The 20828-nt window shown below is 38.4% G+C and overlaps 2 protein-coding genes across 4 annotated transcripts in view; both read left to right on the top strand.

Moving 5' to 3' along the window:
* Positions 1-2231: 2231 nt before the first annotated feature.
* On the top strand, positions 2232-10176 carry LOC125245402 (protein mono-ADP-ribosyltransferase PARP12-like). Its single transcript, XM_048155972.1, has 12 exons — positions 2232-2647; positions 3003-3138; positions 4714-5089; positions 5199-5249; positions 5333-5459; positions 5691-5856; positions 5933-6053; positions 7605-7701; positions 7789-7864; positions 7951-8081; positions 8164-8315; positions 8544-10176. Exons 1-12 carry the CDS (start codon positions 2247-2249, stop codon positions 9122-9124), a joined length of 2415 nt encoding a protein of 804 aa, XP_048011929.1. The 5' UTR covers positions 2232-2246; the 3' UTR covers positions 9125-10176.
* A 2280-nt stretch (positions 10177-12456) lies between these two features.
* The window catches only part of LOC125246168 (uncharacterized protein YMR317W-like), a 9689-nt gene continuing 1317 nt past the window's right edge, over positions 12457-20828 (top strand). Inside the window, exons 1-13 of one of the 3 annotated variants that reach the window (XM_048157074.1) lie at positions 12457-13019; positions 14875-15010; positions 15087-15390; positions 15478-15522; positions 15896-16022; positions 16182-16347; positions 17995-18130; positions 18204-18300; positions 18386-18470; positions 18546-18676; positions 18769-18908; positions 19245-20309; positions 20541-20828. The exon at positions 20541-20828 is cut by the window's right edge and continues 1317 nt beyond it. In XM_048157074.1, the coding sequence (XP_048013031.1) occupies positions 12739-13019; positions 14875-15010; positions 15087-15390; positions 15478-15522; positions 15896-16022; positions 16182-16347; positions 17995-18130; positions 18204-18300; positions 18386-18470; positions 18546-18676; positions 18769-18908; positions 19245-20309; positions 20541-20828 (3001 nt within the window). In that variant the 5' untranslated portion in view covers positions 12457-12738. Of the gene's footprint in view, positions 13020-14838; positions 15011-15086; positions 15391-15477; positions 15523-15895; positions 16023-16181; positions 16348-17994; positions 18131-18203; positions 18301-18385; positions 18471-18545; positions 18677-18768; positions 18909-19244 lie in introns of all 3 variants that reach the window. The other 2 variants (XM_048157073.1, XM_048157075.1) reach the window with 2 other exon arrangements.

Below are 20828 nucleotides of genomic sequence, written 5' to 3'. Positions count from 1 at the left end.
TATTAAACACAAACAAATAAACACACGTATATTTAGATATAGAAGTACAATGATATGTTCATGCTGTCAAGCGTTAAACAAATATATATTTAAACCGTAACGTTTGATGTTCTCAAACTATAAACGACTCTTTATTCGATAAACGCGCGACACCTGCTGCATCACGCTGGTATTACACACATTATTATAGCTGATCAGACCGGGGCTAGTTGTCACACTCAATGTTACTCACAATTTCTCGGGTTGGGTGGATTTTTTATTATTATTTTTTCTACATAAAAGCTACATTTACACTTTTGCTTGCAGGTCTGTTCACGTGTTCATCTTTATAGTGGGGCATGTTGTCACAGTATATATATCTATATACAATATATATTATCAGCAGGTGCCACATTATGAAATATTACCTTTTATATTATAGGCTATAGCAAACATGATCTCCATGTGACCAGACTAGTCGAAGGATCTTGCAGTGACATCTAGTGGCGTAAATGTAGCATCGCACAAAAGCCACGATTCAACTTAAAGGGATAGTTCACCCCATCATTTTCTCACTTACAAGTTGTTTCAAATTTTCTTTTCTTCTGCTCAACACACAAAAAAAAGATATTTTGAAGAATGTTTACCCAAAGAGTTAATGGACCCCATTGACTTCCATTATATTTTTTTCCTACTATGGAAGTCAATGGGGTCCATTAACTGTTCGAATACCCACAAAAAATTTTTGTGGGTCATTACTCACCCTTGAGTTGTTACGAACCTGTATGGGTTTCTTTCTGAAGCTGAACACAAAAGACGATATTTTGACAAATGTTGAACAGTTGATGGTCCCCATTGACTTCCATAGTATGAAAAAAAAAAAAAAATACCATGGAAGTCAATGGGGACCAATTAATGTTTGATTGCCCACATTCTTCAAAATATCTTCTTTTGTGTTCAGCAGAATCAGTTATACAGGTTTGGAACAACTTAAGGGTGAGTAAATGATGACAGAATTTAAAGTGTTCAATAACTAAAAGAGTCATGTGATCCCTCTCTTGTATTAATATTATAAATCTAAAATTAGTTTCTGTTAAGTTACATTATTATATATTATGTTACTCACTATAGCAGTGGTCACCAACCTTTTTAAGCCCAAGATCCCTGACCTCGACCTTTTCGAAAGACAAGATCTACTTGATAGAAAAAGACAGCCCAGATTGTATGTAGTATTTTTTTCGTGGTCAATGTAGATTCTGATTTATTTATTTATTTTTACAAGCAAATTGGCCGATTTTGATACTGATTGCAGATATTTATTATTAATATTATAATAAACAAAAATACATAGCCATTTCAAATTAGAGGGAACCACTGCTTTTTAATCACAATCCAAACAAAGATGCTACGCACGTTGCATGAGCAGTTGTTTTTTTTTTTATTTGAATTAGATTTAATTTCAAGATTTAAAGCAAAAACAGTACGGTCTGACTTTATCTTTGTGAAATTATAAATGCTACACACAAAAAAAGCATGAAACAAAAACAGCAGGCTGAATGAGATGCAGATTCACTCTCTGACAGCAGGTGGCGCTTATGGAGCAGCAGTGATACAGCGTTTCCTTGGTTACCGCTGTAAACAAAGCTGAAATAATTAGATACTTTATTCGGAGGTAAGAGGAAAATAAAATGCCATTGCCATCGAAATCTTCCTGAAGACTGATCTCCTTTTAGAGATGAATTCATAATCCCTCACCTCCAATTCAATATTTATATTTTCTTCCTATATTTCGAGCATCGTGAACAGTGAGCTGCTCCTTCGCGTCCGTCTTCAGCGTCTCTGGCCTCTTGTTTACGGCCGTTTACAGGCTCAGACATAATGTGGGCTATTTACCTTTATCTGTCTGCCCCAGTAGCTCCAGAAAATAACAGAAAAATAAATACAAAAATACAGTACAAAGACTGGAGAAATGTAATGTATTTTTTTACTCATATTTTTGTTATTTTCGCGAGCTATTGGAACAGTGATAAAGATCGACGGGTGTATTGCACTATTAAATGTAGTATTTATTTATTTATTTATTTATTTATATTTTAACTTAATTTTAACTATTTTATAGAGCTAATAATAACAACTAATATTTTTATTTTACCCACAAGTTTATTTATATTAAAGTAATTTATTTAATTTAAAATTAATATTATTATCATACAGTTTTTCCTCTCGACTTTTCCAAGGATCCCAAATAACCTTTCACACTATTGATAATGATGGCGCTAGCGAGTCTGTTTATAGTTGTTGAAGCTCCTCCTTCATGTTTAAGTTTCGTTTTCCTTTCCTCAATATGTTCTCACTTTATTTCCCTGTCAGTCCATTTCTGTCATCCAGAGTCCATCATGACCGAAGCGGCGATCATCAAGACGATCTGTGCCCACAATGGATCAATGAAGCTCGATGATTTAACATCAATATTCGGTCTATATGATGAAGCCATCGAGTCAATCATCAGCAGGAGTGAATCCTGTTCCGTCGAGTTCATGAACGGACAGAAGACGGTGATCGTCCGAACAAAAGTCCGCCTGTGTCGAGCCCAGAACTGCTCGGGCTGCGCGAATCTGCACCTGTGCAAATGGTTTCTGTTCGGGTCCTGCCGCTTCGACAGAGGAAGGTGAGAGAGTTCAGTTCACCAAAACACATATTTCATCTGGATCACTGTTTACTTAGCGATGGTCATAAATCAGGTGATTCATGAGTCACACTTGCTGATACTGTATAATAAGCATTTATTTATTTTATATAAAGTAGGCTGTATTAACCCAGTTCTCTCAAAGTTATGAACAAACGTTCTTCCATCAACGTTAATAGTATAAAACATTAATTATCTTGTATTTAATAATGTTAGGAATATTTGGGCTGAAGCAGGTGTAGGTTAATAATAATAATAATGCATAAAAGTAACTAAAATAAAACCAAATGCAATGCAAAAACTGTCTGTTCCTTAAACGAATGTGTTTCCCCCACAGACGAGGATGTCGGTTCAGTCATGATCTGTTGTCAGGTCAGAATGAATTAGTGCTGACCGCTCATGGTCTGAACACACTGGACGTGAAAGAACTGCGCATTCTGCTTCTACAGAGCGACAACTCTCTCCTGCCGGCTGTAAGAGCATTTCACTTCCTTTAGTCTCAATGCAGAGCTCTGAAATACATGATTATAATTATAAAAACTGAGCCTTATCAGTGTAGCAACCTATGGAAACTTGTTACGGAATAAAGGAGTAAAGACAATTGTGACTTTCACAATTTTGACTTTTTTCCTCGCAATTCCGAGTTTACTTATTAACCCAGAATTGCAAGATATAAATTATGAGTTGCGAATTGTAAGAATTGTGAGTTATAAACTCGGAATTGCGAGTTGTAAAGTCAGAATTTCAAGAAATAAAGTCAGAATTATGAGATATAAACGCGGAATTGTGAGAAAAAATAAGAATTGAAAGCTATAAACTGGGAATTGCGAGTTATAAAGTTTGAATTGCAAGAAAAAAGTCAGAATTTATGAGATATAAATTCAGAACTGTGAGAAATAAAGCCAGAATCTCAGAATAATAAGATATTCAGAATTGCAAGGAAACAGTAAGAATTGCGAGTTATAAACTCGGAATTGTGAGAAATAAAGTCAGAATTATGAGATATAAACTCGAAGTTGCAAGAAATCGGAAATTGTGAGAAAAAATAAGAATTGAAAGTTATAAACTGGGAATTGCGAGTTGCAAAGTTTGAATTGCTGCGAGGAAAACTATTATGAGATTTAAACTCAGAATTGCAAAAAAACATTAAGAATTGTGAGTTATAAAGTTTCGAATTGCGAGAAATAAAGTCGAATTATGAGATATAAACTCACAATAGCGAGAAAAATTAAGAATGGAGAGTTAAAAACTCAGAATTAGGAGTTATAAAGTACGAATTATGAGTCAGAATTATGAGATATAAAAGGAATTTGAAAAAAAACCAGTAAGAATTGCGAGTTTTGAGTTATAAAGTTTGAACTGTAAGAAATAAAGTCAGAATTATGATATGAACTCGCAATTGAGAGAAAAAAGTCAGAATTGTGAATAATAAAGTGCAAGAAATTAAGTCAGAATCATGAGATATAAACTCGAAATTGTGAGAAAAAATTAAGAACAGAAAGTTATAAACTCGGAATTGCATGATATAAAGTTTGAATTGTGAGAAATAAAGTCAAAATTATGAAATATTAACTCGAAATTGAGAGAAATGTAGTCAGAATGGTGAGGTGTACACTTTATTGCAAGAAATAAAGTCAGAATTATGAGATAAACTCACAATTTCGAGAAAAAAAGTCAGAATTGCAAGTTATGTAACCTCAGAATTGCAAAAATAAAGTAAGAATTGCAAGTTTTCTCGCAATTGCAAGTTTATTTCTCAAAACAAACTGACAATTGCGAGTTATAAAGTTCGAATTGTGAGAAAAAGTGAGAATTATGATATAAACTCGCAATTTCGAGGAAAAAAAGTCAGAATTGTGAGTTATATAAACTCAGAATTGTAAAAATACTGCGAGTTGCAAGTTTTCTCGCAATTGCGAGTTTATTTCTCCGAATTATGACACATAAACTCACAATTGCGAGTTATAAAGTCTGAACCTTTTTCATTTTTATTCTGAGTCAGAAACAAGCTTCCATAAGAATCCCGAAGAATAGTGCTTGTTTTTTAGGTGTGTCATTCTTATAATAACGGCGTGGGACAGTACGGCCGATGTCAGGAGGCCGAGAACTGTAAGAGGCTCCACATCTGCGAGAAATATCTGCGAGGGTCCTGCGACTGCCCTCGTGCTCATGACTTCTACGAGCCTCATCCTCTGAAGACCCTGCAGGACAGAGGAATTCCCAGCGACCTCATGCTCATCATGAAGGATCTGTACTCAAACATTGAAGTCCTGAGGCTTCGTTTCAAAAACAAGCCCCCTTCAGCTCCAAACGCCGCCGGTCAGAACCCCAGAAGAGGCCCGAATGCACAGAATCGGAGGCCGTCGAGCGGTTTTAACGCAGGCAGAGGACAAGAGGCTCAGAGGCCTCCACACACCCCCACAGGTATCAAATCTCACGCTACTGAACTGTTAAATATGAGAATGCAATATTCAGCTTAAACGATGCTTATGATTCACGAGCAGTTTGAAGACGTGTGTGTCTCTTCTCTTAGAGAAAACAGAGATCTGCATGTATTACATCAAAGGACACTGCAAGCACGGTGGTAAGGTCACCATTATTCTGAGCGGTATTATGTGCTCATATGATTCATAGAGTTGTGAACTGAGCGGCACTCTTGTTTTCCAGACTCGTGCTATAAGGAGCATTCCAGTCTGCCCTATAAATGGGAAGTTAAGGAAGGATCCGAATGGAAAGCTCTTCCTGAAAACGAGGCCATTGAGAAAGATTACTGTGATCCTGCAAGACTATACAGGTGGGAGATCCTCATGGAGTGATAAAAGCACATGAAGATGAAGTTAGTGGTACTCGCCCTGTACAGTGCTAGAATGCTGAAAGTGGTTGCCAGGGTGTTGCTATTCAGTTGCTAAGGTGTTTGCAGAGGTTTTAGTGCATTGATATACATAATAATAAAGCTGTCCATTCGGTCAGTGAATTGACTAATTTGTGGTTAGTCATGTTTTGACTGTTTCTCTGTCTATCAAAGCTCTGGAATCACCCCGGTCTGTTTTGATACGATGACCCAAGGCCCTCGCACTGTGCGCCGTCTGTCCACGGTGTCGTCAGTGGTCCAGCCCAACTTCATTCTGACCACCGAGTGGCTTTGGTACTGGGAGGACGAGTTTGGAAACTGGATCCAGTATGCTACAGCGGTAGGTGACTGTTGGTGTAATATAACTGTAATTTTTAACACTTTGCGGCCTTTTGATGTTCTGTTTTATTCATCAGGAGGGGGGTCATAGCTTGTCCTCCATCTCTAGTACTGAACTTGAGCAGAAGTATCAGGCTGATAACAATGCCGTGGTGGAGTTCACAGCTGGATCACAGACATACACACTCAGCTTCCAGGGTAACCCAAAAAAATCACCTTTACCATATGAGTTACTTTGCTTGTTAATATCACAAAAGTTATCTGATTATGTAACACACGTTACTTGTAATGCGTTACTCATTACATCACAAAAGTAATCTGGTTACGTAATGCATGTTACCTGTAATGCGTTACATTACTCGTTGCATCACAAAAGTAATCTGATTACCTAATGCAAGTTACTTGTAATGCGTTACATTACTCGTTACATCACAAAAGTAATCTGGTTATGTAAACACACGTTACTTGTAATGCGTTACTCATTACATCACAAAAGTAATCTGATTACCTAATGCATGTTACCTGTAATGCGTTACATTACTCGTTGCATCACAAAAGTAATCTGATTACCTAATGCAAGTTACTTGTAATGCGTTACATTACTCGTTACATCACAAAAGTAATCTGGTTATGTAAACACACATTACTTGTAATGCTTTACTCGTTACATCACAAAAGTAATCTGATTACCTAATATGCACATTACTTGAAGTGTGTTACATTACTCATTACAAAACAAAAGTAATCTGATTATGTAATGCACGTTACTTGTAATGCATTACTCATTACATCACAAAAGTAATTTGATGACATAATGCATGTTACTTGTAATGTGTTACATTACTCGTCACATCACAAAAGTTATCTGATTATGTAATGCACATTACTTGTAATGCGTTACATTACTTGTTACATCACAAAAGTAATCTGATTACCTAATGCAAGTTACTTGTAATGCGTTACATTACTCGTTACATCACAAAAGTAATCTGATTACTTAATGCACGTTACTTGTAGTGCGTTACATTACTCGTTACATCACAAAAGTAATCTGATTACTTAATGCACGTTACTTGTAGTGCGTTACATTACTCGTTACATCACAAAAGTAATCTGATTACATAATGCATGTTACTTGTAATGCGTTACATTACTTGTTACATCACAAAAGTAATCTGATTACCTAACGCAAGTTACTTGTAATGCGTTACATTACTCGTTACATCACAAAAGTAATCTGGTTACCTAATGCAAGTTACTTGTAGTGCGTTACATTACTCGTTACATCACAAAAGTAATCTGATTACTTAATGCACGTTACTTGTAGTGCGTTACATTACTCGTTACATCACAAAAGTAATCTGATTACATAATGCATGTTACTTGTAATGCGTTACATTACTTGTTACATCACAAAAGTAATCTGATTACCTAACGCAAGTTACTTGTAATGCGTTACATTACTCGTTACATCACAAAAGTAATCTGGTTACCTAATGCACGTTACTTGAAGTGTGTTACATTACTCATTACAAAACAAAAGTAATCTGATTATGTAATGCACTTTACTTGTAATGCATGTCCCCATCACTGAGTGTGAGAGTGTTAATTTGTCACCATGGTAACATTATCTGACTGAGTAACATTGCAGTAGTAGTCTTGAGGAACCTGCACACAGCTCAATAAGCCAATAAAGCTGAATATGATGACTGTTGTCTTAATGCCAATTTGACTAATCTTGCTCTTCAGATATGATCCAGGAAAACAAACGCTACACAACCAAAAAAGTCGTCAAACGTCGTCCCAAATTTGTGTCAGCAGCTGATGTTCGAACAATCAAGACAACGTAAGAAAATGCTCCTGTGCTCAGACTCATTCTCTCTTGAACTTTCTGAAACGTGTATGACCAAATACTCTTCACATCTGTTCTCAGTAAAAGGACACCCAACAATTTCAAGGCTCTGCCGGAACACTGGGATAAAGCTCTGACCCCTGAAACCGGATACATGGTGAGCTGTGATTTTAGGATTTCTTCACAATGTCATTGATTTGCACAACACGACATGTTGATGTTGTTCTGCGCTGTTTTGCTCAGAGAGTGTCGCTGCAGAGCACGGCAGGTGAATACATCAAAATCAAAGAGCTGTTCAATCGCACCATGAGAGGCTTCAGCATTCTGAATATTGACAGGATCCAGAACAAAGCATTATGGGAAGTGTTTCAGTGGTAAGGCCACAAGACATGCACTCATCTGAACTTCCATTCTAAGATGAATTACAGCAAGTCTGACGGTTTGCATGCTTTTTAGGCAAAGGGATTGTATGAAAAAGAACAACAGAGGAAAAGATGTGGCCGAGAAGCAGCTCTTCCACGGCACCGACCGCAAGCATGTAGATGCCATCTGCAAGAACAACTTCGACTGGAGGATCTGTGGAACTCATGGCACAGCCTACGGAAAAGGTGAAGTTCTGAAAACCAGGATTATGAACAAGTGTTAAATGCATGTGAACTCTGTCCTCTTCTGAAGCCGTTTTTAAAGACTTAGTTTGCCCAAAAATCATCTTCTACTCTCCTTCGTTCCATGTCTGAGAACATTCCCTGTTAGCTGGGTAATTGATGTCAGATTTTGCATTTTTCAGTGAACTATTTCTTTAAGAGTCTGTGAATATCCATCGTCTCTTTTTGCAGGTAGTTATTTCGCCAGGGATGCGAAATACTCGCACAGCTACACCAAAGACTCGGGCACTCGTTCCATGTTTGTTTGTCGGATTCTGGTTGGCGACTACACCAAAGGTGATTCCGAATACCTCCGGCCTCCGTCCAAGGATGGAGGAGACACCATCTTCTACGACAGCTGTGTGAATGACATGTATGATCCGTCCATATTTGTTGTGTTCGAAAAGCACCAGATCTACCCTGAGTATCTAATCGAGTACAGAGACTCAAGTGAATATGAGCCACAAATCCATCATACAATCACGAGACCAACGGCGCCGGTGAGACGTGTAGCTGTTCCTTCATACAGCAGCACAAACTCCAGCGTCAGAATCACTCCGTCATACACCTCCTTCTCAAGTGCCTCCTCAGCTGCATCTTCCTCAAGAACCTCCTTGTATGCTTCTCCCTTACATTCCTCCTCCTCAGCTGCATCTTCCTCTTTCTCCTCCTCAGCTACATCTCCCTCAAGAGTCTCCTCCTCCTCCTCGTATGCTTCCTCTTCAACTTCAGCTTCTTCAAAGTCTTCAAAATCAGACTGTGTAATTTGCTAATTGGGCACCATGTGATCACTTCGGTTGCACATCCTTGCAAAGTATACTTCATTTAACTTGCATACACAGGCGTTCGACGCATGCTCAGTTTTGAGCAATCTCTCCACGAGTTACAACCCATGTTGATATCTTTGTATTCTTTCATGCTAGAGTTGTACAAACGAGGCACTTTCTAACCTCTTCGCACAATCTCTAGTCTATATATCCATCCATCGTCGCTGTAGCTTGCATGTGTTCCGGTCTGTTCTGTTCCCCAGGGCACCGTTGACACCTTGTGGATAAACTAATTACTGCAAAAAAAAAATTAAATGCGACCTGCACGTAACTCTTTTTATGACGAAATGTATGCTGACCCTCATGTATGCGTAAAAAGTGAAGCATACTTTGGGCTTAAGAAGAAGCCAGTAAAATGTTAATGCTGAAAATCAAGTTATAAATGTTACGCATTAATAGAAATGGCAGAAGAAGAGTTGTTCTGGTGTCTTGTACTCTCAGGTTAAAGTCGTGGTGAAACCAAAGTAGCGACAGATCTTTTCTTCTGTTGTAGGTTTTAACACATTTTTTTTCTTGAACAAATCAAAATAAAATTCAGTATCCATACCTTTGATAATAACGGCAATACATTCAACTCTGTGCCCTCTAACGGTGTGAAATAAAAATGACATAAATCCAAAAATGCCTCCTACAATAGTATTGTTACATCTGAGTGTAGCAAATTACTGGGAAAAAAAAAAAAAATAGGGCGGGGCTTGACTGTGTGCATCGGTTGTTGATTGGATGTTAAGATGTGGGTGTGGCTCTCAAAAATTCGATTTAGCAGGGGGTGGGGTTTAGGAACACTAAGATTGGAGAATTCTGCATATGTCACCAATGAGAAAAAACAACAACATGTACATTAAAAAAATATTCACAATATGATCTATAACATGCATTTAGAAAACATGTCATGCTGTCTTTAATGGAATCTATAATTTGTCTTGATCTTTCCTTGGACCTTTGTAAGAAACTCAGTATTTGAGATATTTGTCATAATAAAGCTTTCCTATACACAACTTTAAAGTGTTTTTTTTCCATATTGACTTTTTCCCCTAGGTTTCCTCATAATCCTTATACTTTATTCTCAGAATTTTCCTCAAGTGAATGACTGACTGAAATCCCACTAGTTTTTGATTCTCAAACCATTCAAGGCCTGCAATCAAGTTAAAGGGTTAGTTCACCCAAAAATAAAAAAATTCTGTCATTAATTACTCACCCTCATGTCGTTCCACACCCGTAAGACCTTCGTTCATCTTCAGAACACAAATTAAGATATTTTTGATGAAATCCGATGGCTCAGTGAGGCCTGCATAGCCAGCTTCTCTCGAGATCCATTAATGTACTAAAAACATATTTAAATCAGTTCATGTGAGTACAGTGGTTCAATATTAATATTATAAAGCCACGAGAATATTTTTGGTGCGCCAAAAAAACCACTTGTATAGTGATCGCCGATTTCAAAACACTGCTTCAGGAAGCTTCGGAGCGTTATGAATCAGTGTGTTGAATCATGATTCGGATCGCGTGTCAAACCGCCAAACTGCTGAAATCACGTGACTTTGGCGCTCCGAACCGCTGATTCGACACAAAAGATTCATAACGCTCTGAAGCTTCCTGAAGCAGTGTTTTGAAATCGGCCATCACTATATAAGTCGTTATTTTGTTTTTTTGGCGCACCAAAAAATATTCTCGTCGCTTAATAATATTAATATTATATTGTAATATTATATAAATAATATTGTGACGTTTTGCACTGTCCCAGAATAAACAGACAGGAGACGAGATTCCAGTTTGAAAGCACCCAACGGGCTGTGGTTTATTTCCTGAACGTTTACAAACTAAAACGCGGGTATCAGGAGGTGTTTTACTTCCCCAAAAATAATAAAACGCAGAAGGAGAGCTTGACTAACGTTTTTTTTCCCGCTTGACTAACGTTCCCCTCCCTTCTTCTTTTTCTCCCCGCGCGCTGTGTTAGCCCCTCCCTCCTAACTCTTTTTTCCCCTGAACACCTCCTCCAACAGCAGGTGAATAATGTAAAACACATTTATAACAAAGAATAAACAGTGTCATCGCCACAATATTATAACGAAGGTCTTACAGGTGTGGAACGACATGAGGGTGAGTAAATGACAAAATTTAAATTTTTGGGTGAACTAACCCTTTAAAATGACACTCCTCGTGCTCATATTATTTTTGGATTATGCATATTTCTAATCTAAATCATAATAATAATTCAATTTAATATCCATAATGACGCCCTCGAGAACATTTTGGCCGTTTCTCAAAACCAAGTTCGCAAATTCGGACTCGCGTCCTTGGTTAAGACTTGGCAAGTTCGACTCAGGAGAACACAAGTCCGGTGGTTCTGCAAATGGAACAGAAGCGTTCTTGATAACGTCACTCAGCTCTGGCTTCTCCGGTTATCTCTTTATGTATATTTTAGCCAACAATAAAATAAAATTTGTTATAAAACACCACTCTGCCTCTTTTCGTTTTATTTAAAAAACAAACAAAAACATCGTCTCAAGCAACGAGTGATTATCTGCAATGTGCATATATTTATAACAAAACGAAATATTAAACAACCCTGCCTCTTTTCGTATATATTTCAAAAATATTAAATGTAATACTATTTGTGCATACTCTGATTAACTTCACTGTAATAAAATGAAATAGGCTATAACATAAAACAAAACCATGTCTCTATTTGTTTTATGTCAGTTTTAATGATCAATAATAGCCATTATAAAAGGTAAGAATATACAATAAGAAATAAAGCAAACAATTCAGTCAAGCGTACAAAATCAGCGCTTTAGTAGAATACAAAAGTTAAATAGCCATATATAAAGTTATGAAACGTCACGTTGCCCTCAGCCAAAACGGAGCCAGCGGCAAACGTCAGAAGGATTAGCCGAGGTAAGGCTGCTCTCGGCTGGGCACATGAGCGCTGAGCGTCCGGTGATCGCCTGGATCTCACAACTCCGACAACGTCAGATCAAATTGTCAGAAAGGCGCAATCTTTATCAATTAACCACAAATTTGAGCTTTAAACCAGCACATTCTCGCCTGAAAAACTCTTAAAACTACATATGACGACATAAAAACAGTAATATGTTTAAATTATGCGGGGTTTCTCCTTTACTATTGACGCTTGCTGGTTAGTGCGAGATGCATTCTGGGATACCTGGCTGTCTCAAGTCACCTCTCGATGCATCCTCGATAAAAGGGGCGGATCAAGAACACATCCGGGACTGATGACGTTTCACAAGTTCACAAGAACACAAGTACAGACAAGTACGCATATTGAGAAACGGCCTTTTTTGAACAAGCGTCATGTTTACTGCTTGTAGTTCTTGTTTAAATTGAAAATGTAAGGTTATTTTTAATCATTTCCGTCGTGTTTCATATACTGCACAAGATTCATAATTTGTGTATGTCACTGATTAACCCGTTGTTGAAACGGGGCGTGATTTCAGCCCGTGAGTTTCGTTTCCTCTCAGAGAGAATAAATGACGGGCTGATCTGGAGTCAGTGTCAGACACTCACTAACTCCACACAGATCGACTGATGACAGAATCATGGCTGAAGAAACTCTCCTGAAGGTTTTGTGTGGGAATCACGGAGCGATGGACTATGAGCGTCTTCTGGACATTTCATTCGGCCTGACGGAAATATCTCCGCAGAATTCCCTGGATAAAATCCTCCTCCAGAGCGACATCTTCACCGTCATTCAGCGAAACCAAAGTAAAGAGGTTTTCGCCCAAACTAACGTCGAATTGTGTCGAAAGACATCGTGTGACGAACTGTGTGAAAACCTCCATCTGTGTAAATATGAGCTGTTGATGGGACGCTGCAGCAGGTGCGTGGAGATTGATTGTCTGGGGCAAGTTGTCACAGCACTTATGTCTGAGTATCATTCATTAGATCACTAAAGTGTCAAATCAAGTGTTATTGATTGTAAAGAAAGATTTATGCCTGTCAGTATTGTGTTTGTTTGCGGTTAGTTAGTGGATGATGTAGTGATTCTCCTCACCTGAGTGAACAACTTCATACATCCACTAAAATCAGCAAAGCACCAGCTGATTCAAACACACTTTTCAGACAAGAGAAAAGATACAAACACGTGATCTGATGATGAATTTGGAAGCACATTTTTGCCACATAAGAAAATAAAATGCTTTGGTAAGTCTGAAATATGACAGTCATATGACATACAAATCAGAAGTATGATACAAGTAAAAATGATGACATATGACTTAGTCATAATTATAACACTCATAAGTCATAATAATAAGATAAAAGTTGAATAACATACTGAGTCATAATTATGATATAAAAAGTTGAAATGACATGCTAAGTGATAATTATGAGATAAAAAGTATGAGATACTAAGTCATAATTGTGAGATTAATGATACGTTTACATGACAACGATGTTCCAAAAATGGAAAAGTTTTTTTTTTTTTGCGTTTTTGAAAAGTTTTGTGTACAGACGACAACGTCAAACCGAACCCTGTTCACACGGATCCACGAATACGATTAAAAACACTGTATTCTGCTGCCAGGCCAGTAGATGGCGATTTCACTTTGTAAAGAAATTCACGTTTTTGTAGTTTACACAGAGATGATAAACGGTAATCATTTCAAAAACTTGAACTTTAAAAAAATGTTTTCAAAAGTTTGTGTTTTCAGGCCCCCAAAACAATGTTGTTGTGTAAATGAACAACCAAAATGCATGAAATGTTTTCTGTTTTTAGTAAAAAATGGTGTCGTGTAAACGGTCCCTAAAAAGTCGAAATTGAGATAATGTCAAAATTATGACATACCAAGTGATAATTCTAACATACTAAGTAATAATTATGAGATAAAAAGTTGAAACTATGCGATAAAAAAGTCGAAATTATGACAAACTAAGGCATTATGAGATAAAAAAGTCAAAATTATGGCATACTAAGATTAAAAAATGGAATTATGGCAAACTAAGTCATAATTGTGAGATTAATGGTAAGTTTACACAACAACGATGTTCTAAAAATGGAAAAGTGTTTCCTTTGCAAAGTTTTGTGTACAGACGACAACGTTGTGAAAGCGATCCCCATTCACACGGATCCACGAAAACGATTAAAAACACTGTATTCTGCTGCCAGCCCAGTAGATGGCGATGTCACTTTGTAAAGAAACACTATTCGCCTATAGATGCACAAATTCGCATTTTTGTAGTTTACACTGAGATGATAACAGTATTGTTTTCAAAAACTTAAAAAAAGTTTTCAAAAGTTTGCATTTTCAGGTCCCCAAAACAATGTTGTCGTGTAAACGAGCGACCAAAATGCATAAAAAGTTTTCAGTTTTTAGTTGAAAACGGTGTCATGTAAACGGCCCCTAAAAAGTCGAAATTGAGATAATGTCGAAATTGACATACCAAATGATAATTATAACACACTAAGCAATAATTATGATTAATATAATAAAAATATATATTAAAAAGGCAAAATTATAACTTTTCTACAGTCATAATTTTGATTGTCATAATTTTCTAATCATGATGTAGTATCTCATAATAATGACTTATCATGTCATATTATTTACTTTTTATTATGATTTTTTTTTTAATGTCATACTTATGATTTACCAAAGTATGATTTTTCTTTCTTTTGTGGTGTAAATGGGCTTCCATAGATGAAGTGTTGTATGGATGTGTGTGTGTTTCTGAAGGCACGGCTGCCGATTTGGACACCAGCTGCTGTCCGAGCACAACGCGCGGATCCTGAGAGCGCATCACATGATCCGTCTGAGCAGAGAAGACCTGCGTGTGATATTACTGCAGTCCGACAACAGCCTTCTGCCTCCCGTGAGGGCCGATCACATGTACAGGTGACTCCTTTCAGACCCAAAGCGTGCTCATGTGTTTCTGGCTTCCATCTCAGGTGTGCGCGATGTTCAACCGAGGCCGAGGGCCGCACGGGAACTGTCCCGACGGAGAGAAGTGCACCCGACTGCACGTGTGCGTGAACTTCATCAGAGGACGCTGCGATGGCACCGACTGCGGCAGGTCACATGATTTCCACGAGCCTCGTCTGAAAAAAGTTCTGTATTCCAGAGGAGTGTCGCATCAGCTGATGGACTCCCTTCCGTTCATCTACCGCAACATTCTCGCTCTGAAGACTCCAGCGGAGCGCAGGAACACGGAGCCGGTCCGATCTCGTAGAATCCTGCCAGAGACTAACGCAGGTGTGCTTCACAGGGGAACGGTCAGGTGTTTTATTCGTAAAGCAACAAGAATATTTGCTTCATATTCTGCTTTTATCTCTTCTGCAGAGAATGAGATCTGCCTGTCGTTTGTCAGAGGCTTCTGTGGAGACGGTACGTGTGTAATAATGTCTCTGGGTGGTTGCTAGGGTGTTGCTATGTGACAGTTCTACAGAAGAGAGAAATATTACTGTCGTTTTTAGTGACAATGATAGCTACTCACCAAATACATAACCAAAACAGTTTGTCAGTGATGAACTGCATTCTCCTTGTACCGGACCAACTGGTTTTGTAATTCCAGTCATATTTTAACACCACATTGTTCATAACAAATTCATATACACACATGCATGATGTCTCCGTGTGAAAAAGGCACTTTGCTCTTTATTGTTTTGTGCATCGTTTATTGTTATTGTTCAACACTGCATAAATACATCAGTGAGGTGTATCAGATGTTTCTACAGCTGAATCGCTTCTGTCTGTGCAGATAAATGCAGCAGAACACACTTTAAAATGCCCTATAAGTGGGAGGTGAAGGTGGGCCGAACATGGCACGACTTACCCAACAGTGAACAAATTGAGCGCGATTATTGTGACCCGTCCAACATACACAGGTGTGTTTGTGTGATAGTTCAGAATATCATTTACTCTCCCTCATGTTGTTCCTTTTGTTTACCTTTGAAACATGAATGTTATGTAAATTATATAATATATATTTTAATGAAAATGGAAAAACTGAATAAATAATACATGTGTGACGTCTTTCTGCTCAGTTCTGGAAACGAGTCCATTTGCTTTGAGGAAATGACTCTGGGTCTGGATGAGGTCCGGCGTCTCTCTACAGAATCCTCTGCGCTCCTTCCCGGCTTTGTCCTCGCCACCTCCTGGATCTGGTATTGGAAGGATGAGTACAATCGCTGGATCCAGTATGCATCAATAGTAGGTTTGATTAATCGCATTCGTCTGCTTAAAGTGTTAATGAGCAAACTGGATCTGCTGATCTTTGTTGGGGGTAACGCTTAACGAGTAAAGTTACGCATTACAAGTAACATGCATTACATAATCAGATTACTTCTGTGATGTAACGATTAAAGTAACGAATTACAAGTATGTGCATTACGCAATAATATTAATTCTGTGATGTAACAAGTAACACATTACAAGTAATGTGCACTGCACATTCTCATTACTTTTTAATGTAACAAGTAACGCATTACAAGTAATGTGCATTACATAATCAGATTACTTCTGTGATGTAACAAGTAAAGTAATGAATTACAAGTAAAGTGCATTATGCAATCAGATTAATTCTGTGATGTAACAAGTAAAGTAACACATTACAAGTAATGTGCATTGCACATTCTCATTACTTTTTAATGTAACAAGTAACGCATTACAAGTAATGTGCATTACACAATCAGATTACTTCTGTGATGTAACGAGTAAAGTAATGAATTACAAGTAAAGTGCATTATGCAATCAGATTAATTCTGTGATGTAACAAGTAACATTACAAGTAATGTGCATTGCACATTCTCATTACTTTTTAATGTAACAAGTAACGCATTACAAGTAATGTGCATTACATAATCAGATTACTTCTGTGATGTAACAAGTAAAGTAACATTACAAGTAATGTGCATTGCACATTCTCATTACTTTTTAATGTAACAAGTAACGCATTACAAGTAATGTGCATTACATAATCAGATTACTTCTGTGATGTAACAAGTAAAGTAACGAATTACAAGTATGTGCATTACGCAATAATATTAATTCTGTGATGTAACAAGTAAAGTAACACATTACAAGTAATGTGCATTACACAATCAGATTACTTCTGTGATGTAACGAGTAAAGTAATGAATTACAAGTAAAGTGCATTATGCAATCAGATTGATTCTGTGATGTAACAAGTAAAGTAACATTACAAGTAATGTGCATTGCACATTCTCATTACTTTTTAATGTAACAAGTAACGCATTACAAGTAATGTGCATTACATAATCAGATTACTTCTGTGATGTAACAAGTAAAGTAACATTACAAGTAATGTGCATTGCACAATCTCATTACTTTTTAATGTAACAAGTAACGCATTACAAGTAACGTGCATTACATAATCAGATTACTTCTGTGATGTAACAAGTAACACATTACAAGTAACATGCATTCGAATCAGATTACTTTTTTGATGTAACAAGTAATGAATTACAAATACATGCGTTACATAATCAGACTACTTCTGTGATGTAACAAGTAACACATTACAAGTAACATGCATTTGTAATCAGATTACTTTTTTTGATGTAACAAGGAAAGTAACACATTACTTTATAAATGTACACATTAATATTTGAGTTACTTTTTTTAACGCACGTTACTTTTCATTTTTTCTTTTCATAATTTTCTTAGTAAAAAAAAAAACACCTGCAAGGCCAGGAGAGAGCGAGCCTCATCCTTTCCATAAAAATTAACTATGTAATTAGTGACTTTTTTTAGAAAGTAATGTAATATTGTAATGCATTAGTTTTAAAAGTAACTTTCCTCATCACTGCTGCTGATAAACATGTTTCTTTCTCTCAGGCAGAGATGCACCGACTGTCTTCAGTCAGCAGTGAGCAGCTGGAGCAGAAATATCAGGAGTATTTACTGCAGAATCAGGAGGACGCTGGGGTCAAGTTCAATGCGGGACATCGTTTCTATGAGCTCTGCTTCACAGGTTTGTTATATGCCAGTGTTCTGTGTGGGTTTCAGCTGTATTAAGATCTGATCACTGATAATCTTGTTCACAGACATGAAACAACGAAATGAAGTGAGCGGCACAGAGAGACCCGTCAGGCGACGGCCCGCGTTTGTTTCATCGGTCGATGTCCAGAGGGCTAGAGCGAGGTGACGGCCCTCATGATCATCCTGTGGGTTGATGTCATGCTTCAATCTGCTGTTTTGTGTTATTCTGTGTGATCTTATTTCCCAGATGTGGCGGTGCCAGCAAGGCTCACTTTTCTAAAGGTGTTCCTGGATTTTGGGACCAAACTGCGATTCCTGACTCTGGATTTCAGGTTCAGCTTTTTGTGATGTTCTTGGTCATCATCATCACTGCTTACTAATAAAACAGATCTCTGGTTTTCTTGCAGAGAGTCCGTCTCCCGCCGTCTCACAGAGATTACGTGAGAGTCCAGGAGCGCTTCAGTGAAACTCTGAGGGGTTTTACTGTCCGACAGATCGAGCGTGTGCAAAACAGAGAACTCTGGGAAGACTTCATGATGTGGGTATCAGTTCAGGCTTTTCCGTTTGACATTGTTGAGAAGAATTGATTATCTGTCAATCCATCTTTTACTTTGCATACTCTTTCCGCAGAAAAAAAGAACAAATGAAAATTGCAAACAAAAATGAGAAATATAGCGAGCGGCTTTTATTCCACGGCACCAGATCCTCTCTTGTCGATGGCGTATGTCACAGAAACTTTCAGGAGTTTGATGCTTCAGCTTACGGAAAGGGTATGTTTTTATTACAAGTAGATCCCAGCTAACTAAAATATGCTCTAAGAATGTTTTGCTAACATAAGATGTGAAAACATAATTTCTGAATGTTTTAAAACGTTAAGGAAACATTCCATTCTTCAAACGTTATGGGAACGTTACTTTTGAATGTTTCAGAAAAATCATTCCATGAATGAAGTATAAATGTTTTTGTGCTAACGTTTTGAGAACATTGAACGAATGTTCTATTAATGTTACGGTTATTCATAACTTTCCAGATTGTTAGCTAAAGTTCTAAGAATGAGAATTTGGCAAATTTGCTTGTAAATTGTAATTTTCCTCCTTATTTGTCAGGGATTTATTTCTCAAAGGATGCCAGGTACTGGGACGAGCGGACGGACGGATTCGCAGTGAGGCTGATGTTCGCCTGCAGGGTGTTGGTCGGGTACTACGCCAGAGGAGCAGCTCGCTTTCGTCACCCTCCGGCCAGAAACGCTGAAGGAAGTCTGTACGACAGCTGTGTGGATGATCTGCGTCACCCGTCTGTTTTTGTGGTGTTTGACAGGTCTCAGATCTACCCAGAGTTTCTTATTACCTACGAGGAGAATAGCAAGTTTGAGGTGGAGCGGTCGGGTGTTAGCGCTTGTGACGTCTCTTTCGCTCAGGTAAACGTAAAAGAAACTCGTCAAACCTCCAGAGCCACAGAACCAGAGCAAACCTCAGTCAACACCAACTGGGCCAGCTGCACAAGCTCACTGAGAATCACACCGACAACAGGTTCTGCCAGTTCACTCAAGGGTCCAGATTCTGACCCAGAACACACTTCATCCTCCGGAGGAGGAACAGACTCTCTCATTACGGTCTTAGGTTCAACATTAGACACAACTGTGGGTGTCACCACTGCACTTCCTGTCTCAGCTGAACATATTTCCACTGCACTTCCTGTCTCAGCTGAACATATTTCCAATGCACTTCCTGTCTCAGCTCAAAATGCCTCCCCTGTACTTCCTGTCTCAGCTCAAAACACCCCCACTGCACTTCCTATCTCAGCTGAACATATTTCCACTGCACTTCCTGTCTCACCTCAAATTGCCTCCACTGCATTTCCTGTCTCAGTTCAAAACACCCCCACTGCACTTCTTGTCTCAGCTGAACATATTTCCAATGCACTTCCTGTCTCAGCTCAAAATGCCTCCCCTGTACTTCCTGTCTCAGCTCAAAAAACCCCCACTGCATTTCCTGTCTCAGCTGAACATATTTCCACTGCACTTCCTGTCTCGCCTGAACGCGTCTCCACTGCATTTCCTGTCTTGGCTGAACGTGTCTCCACTGCATTTCCTGTCTCAGCTGAACATATTTCCACTGCACTTCCTGTCTCAGCTGAACATATTTCCACTGCACTTCCTGTCTCAGCTGAACATATTTCCACTGCACTTCCTGTCTCGCCTGAACGTGTCTCCACTGCATTTCCTGTCTTGGCTGAACGTGTCTCCACTGCATTTCCTGTCTCAGCTGAACATATTTCCACTGCACTTCCTGTTTCATCTGAACGCGTCTCCACTGCATTTCCTGTTTCATCTGAACGCGTCTCCACTGCATTTCCTGTCTTGGCTGAACGTGTCTCCACTGCATTTCCTGTCTCAGCTGAACATATTTCCAATGCACTTCCTGTCTCAGCTCAAAATGCCTCCCCTGTACTTCCTGTCTCAGCTCAAAACACCCCCACTGCACTTCCTATCTCAGCTGAACATATTTCCACTGCACTTCCTGTCTCACCTCAAAATGCCTCCACTGCATTTCCTGTCTCAGTTCAAAACACCCCCACTGCACTTCTTGTCTCAGCTGAACATATTTCCAATGCACTTCCTGTCTCAGCTCAAAATGCCTCCCCTGTACTTCCTGTCTCAGCTCAAAAAACCCCCACTGCATTTCCTGTCT

This window comes from Megalobrama amblycephala, linkage group LG14, assembly GCF_018812025.1.
Source record: "Megalobrama amblycephala isolate DHTTF-2021 linkage group LG14, ASM1881202v1, whole genome shotgun sequence".
In the NCBI taxonomy this organism is placed as follows: Eukaryota; Metazoa; Chordata; class Actinopteri; order Cypriniformes; family Xenocyprididae; genus Megalobrama; species Megalobrama amblycephala.
The sequence above is the reverse complement of the archived record's forward strand: the minus strand, read 5'-3'. Positions and strand labels throughout refer to the sequence as shown.

Coding starts and splice junctions, on each gene's coding strand:
- LOC125245402 (XM_048155972.1), top strand. CDS start 2,247: ATGATGGCGCTAGCGAGTCTGTTTATAGTTGTTGAAGCTCCTCCTTCA. Junction 2,648..3,002: donor TGCCGCTTCGACAGAGGAAG/GTGAGAGAGTTC, acceptor TTTCCCCCACAG/ACGAGGATGTCGGTTCAGTC. Junction 6,054..7,604: donor ATACACACTCAGCTTCCAGG/GTAACCCAAAAA, acceptor CTTGCTCTTCAG/ATATGATCCAGGAAAACAAA.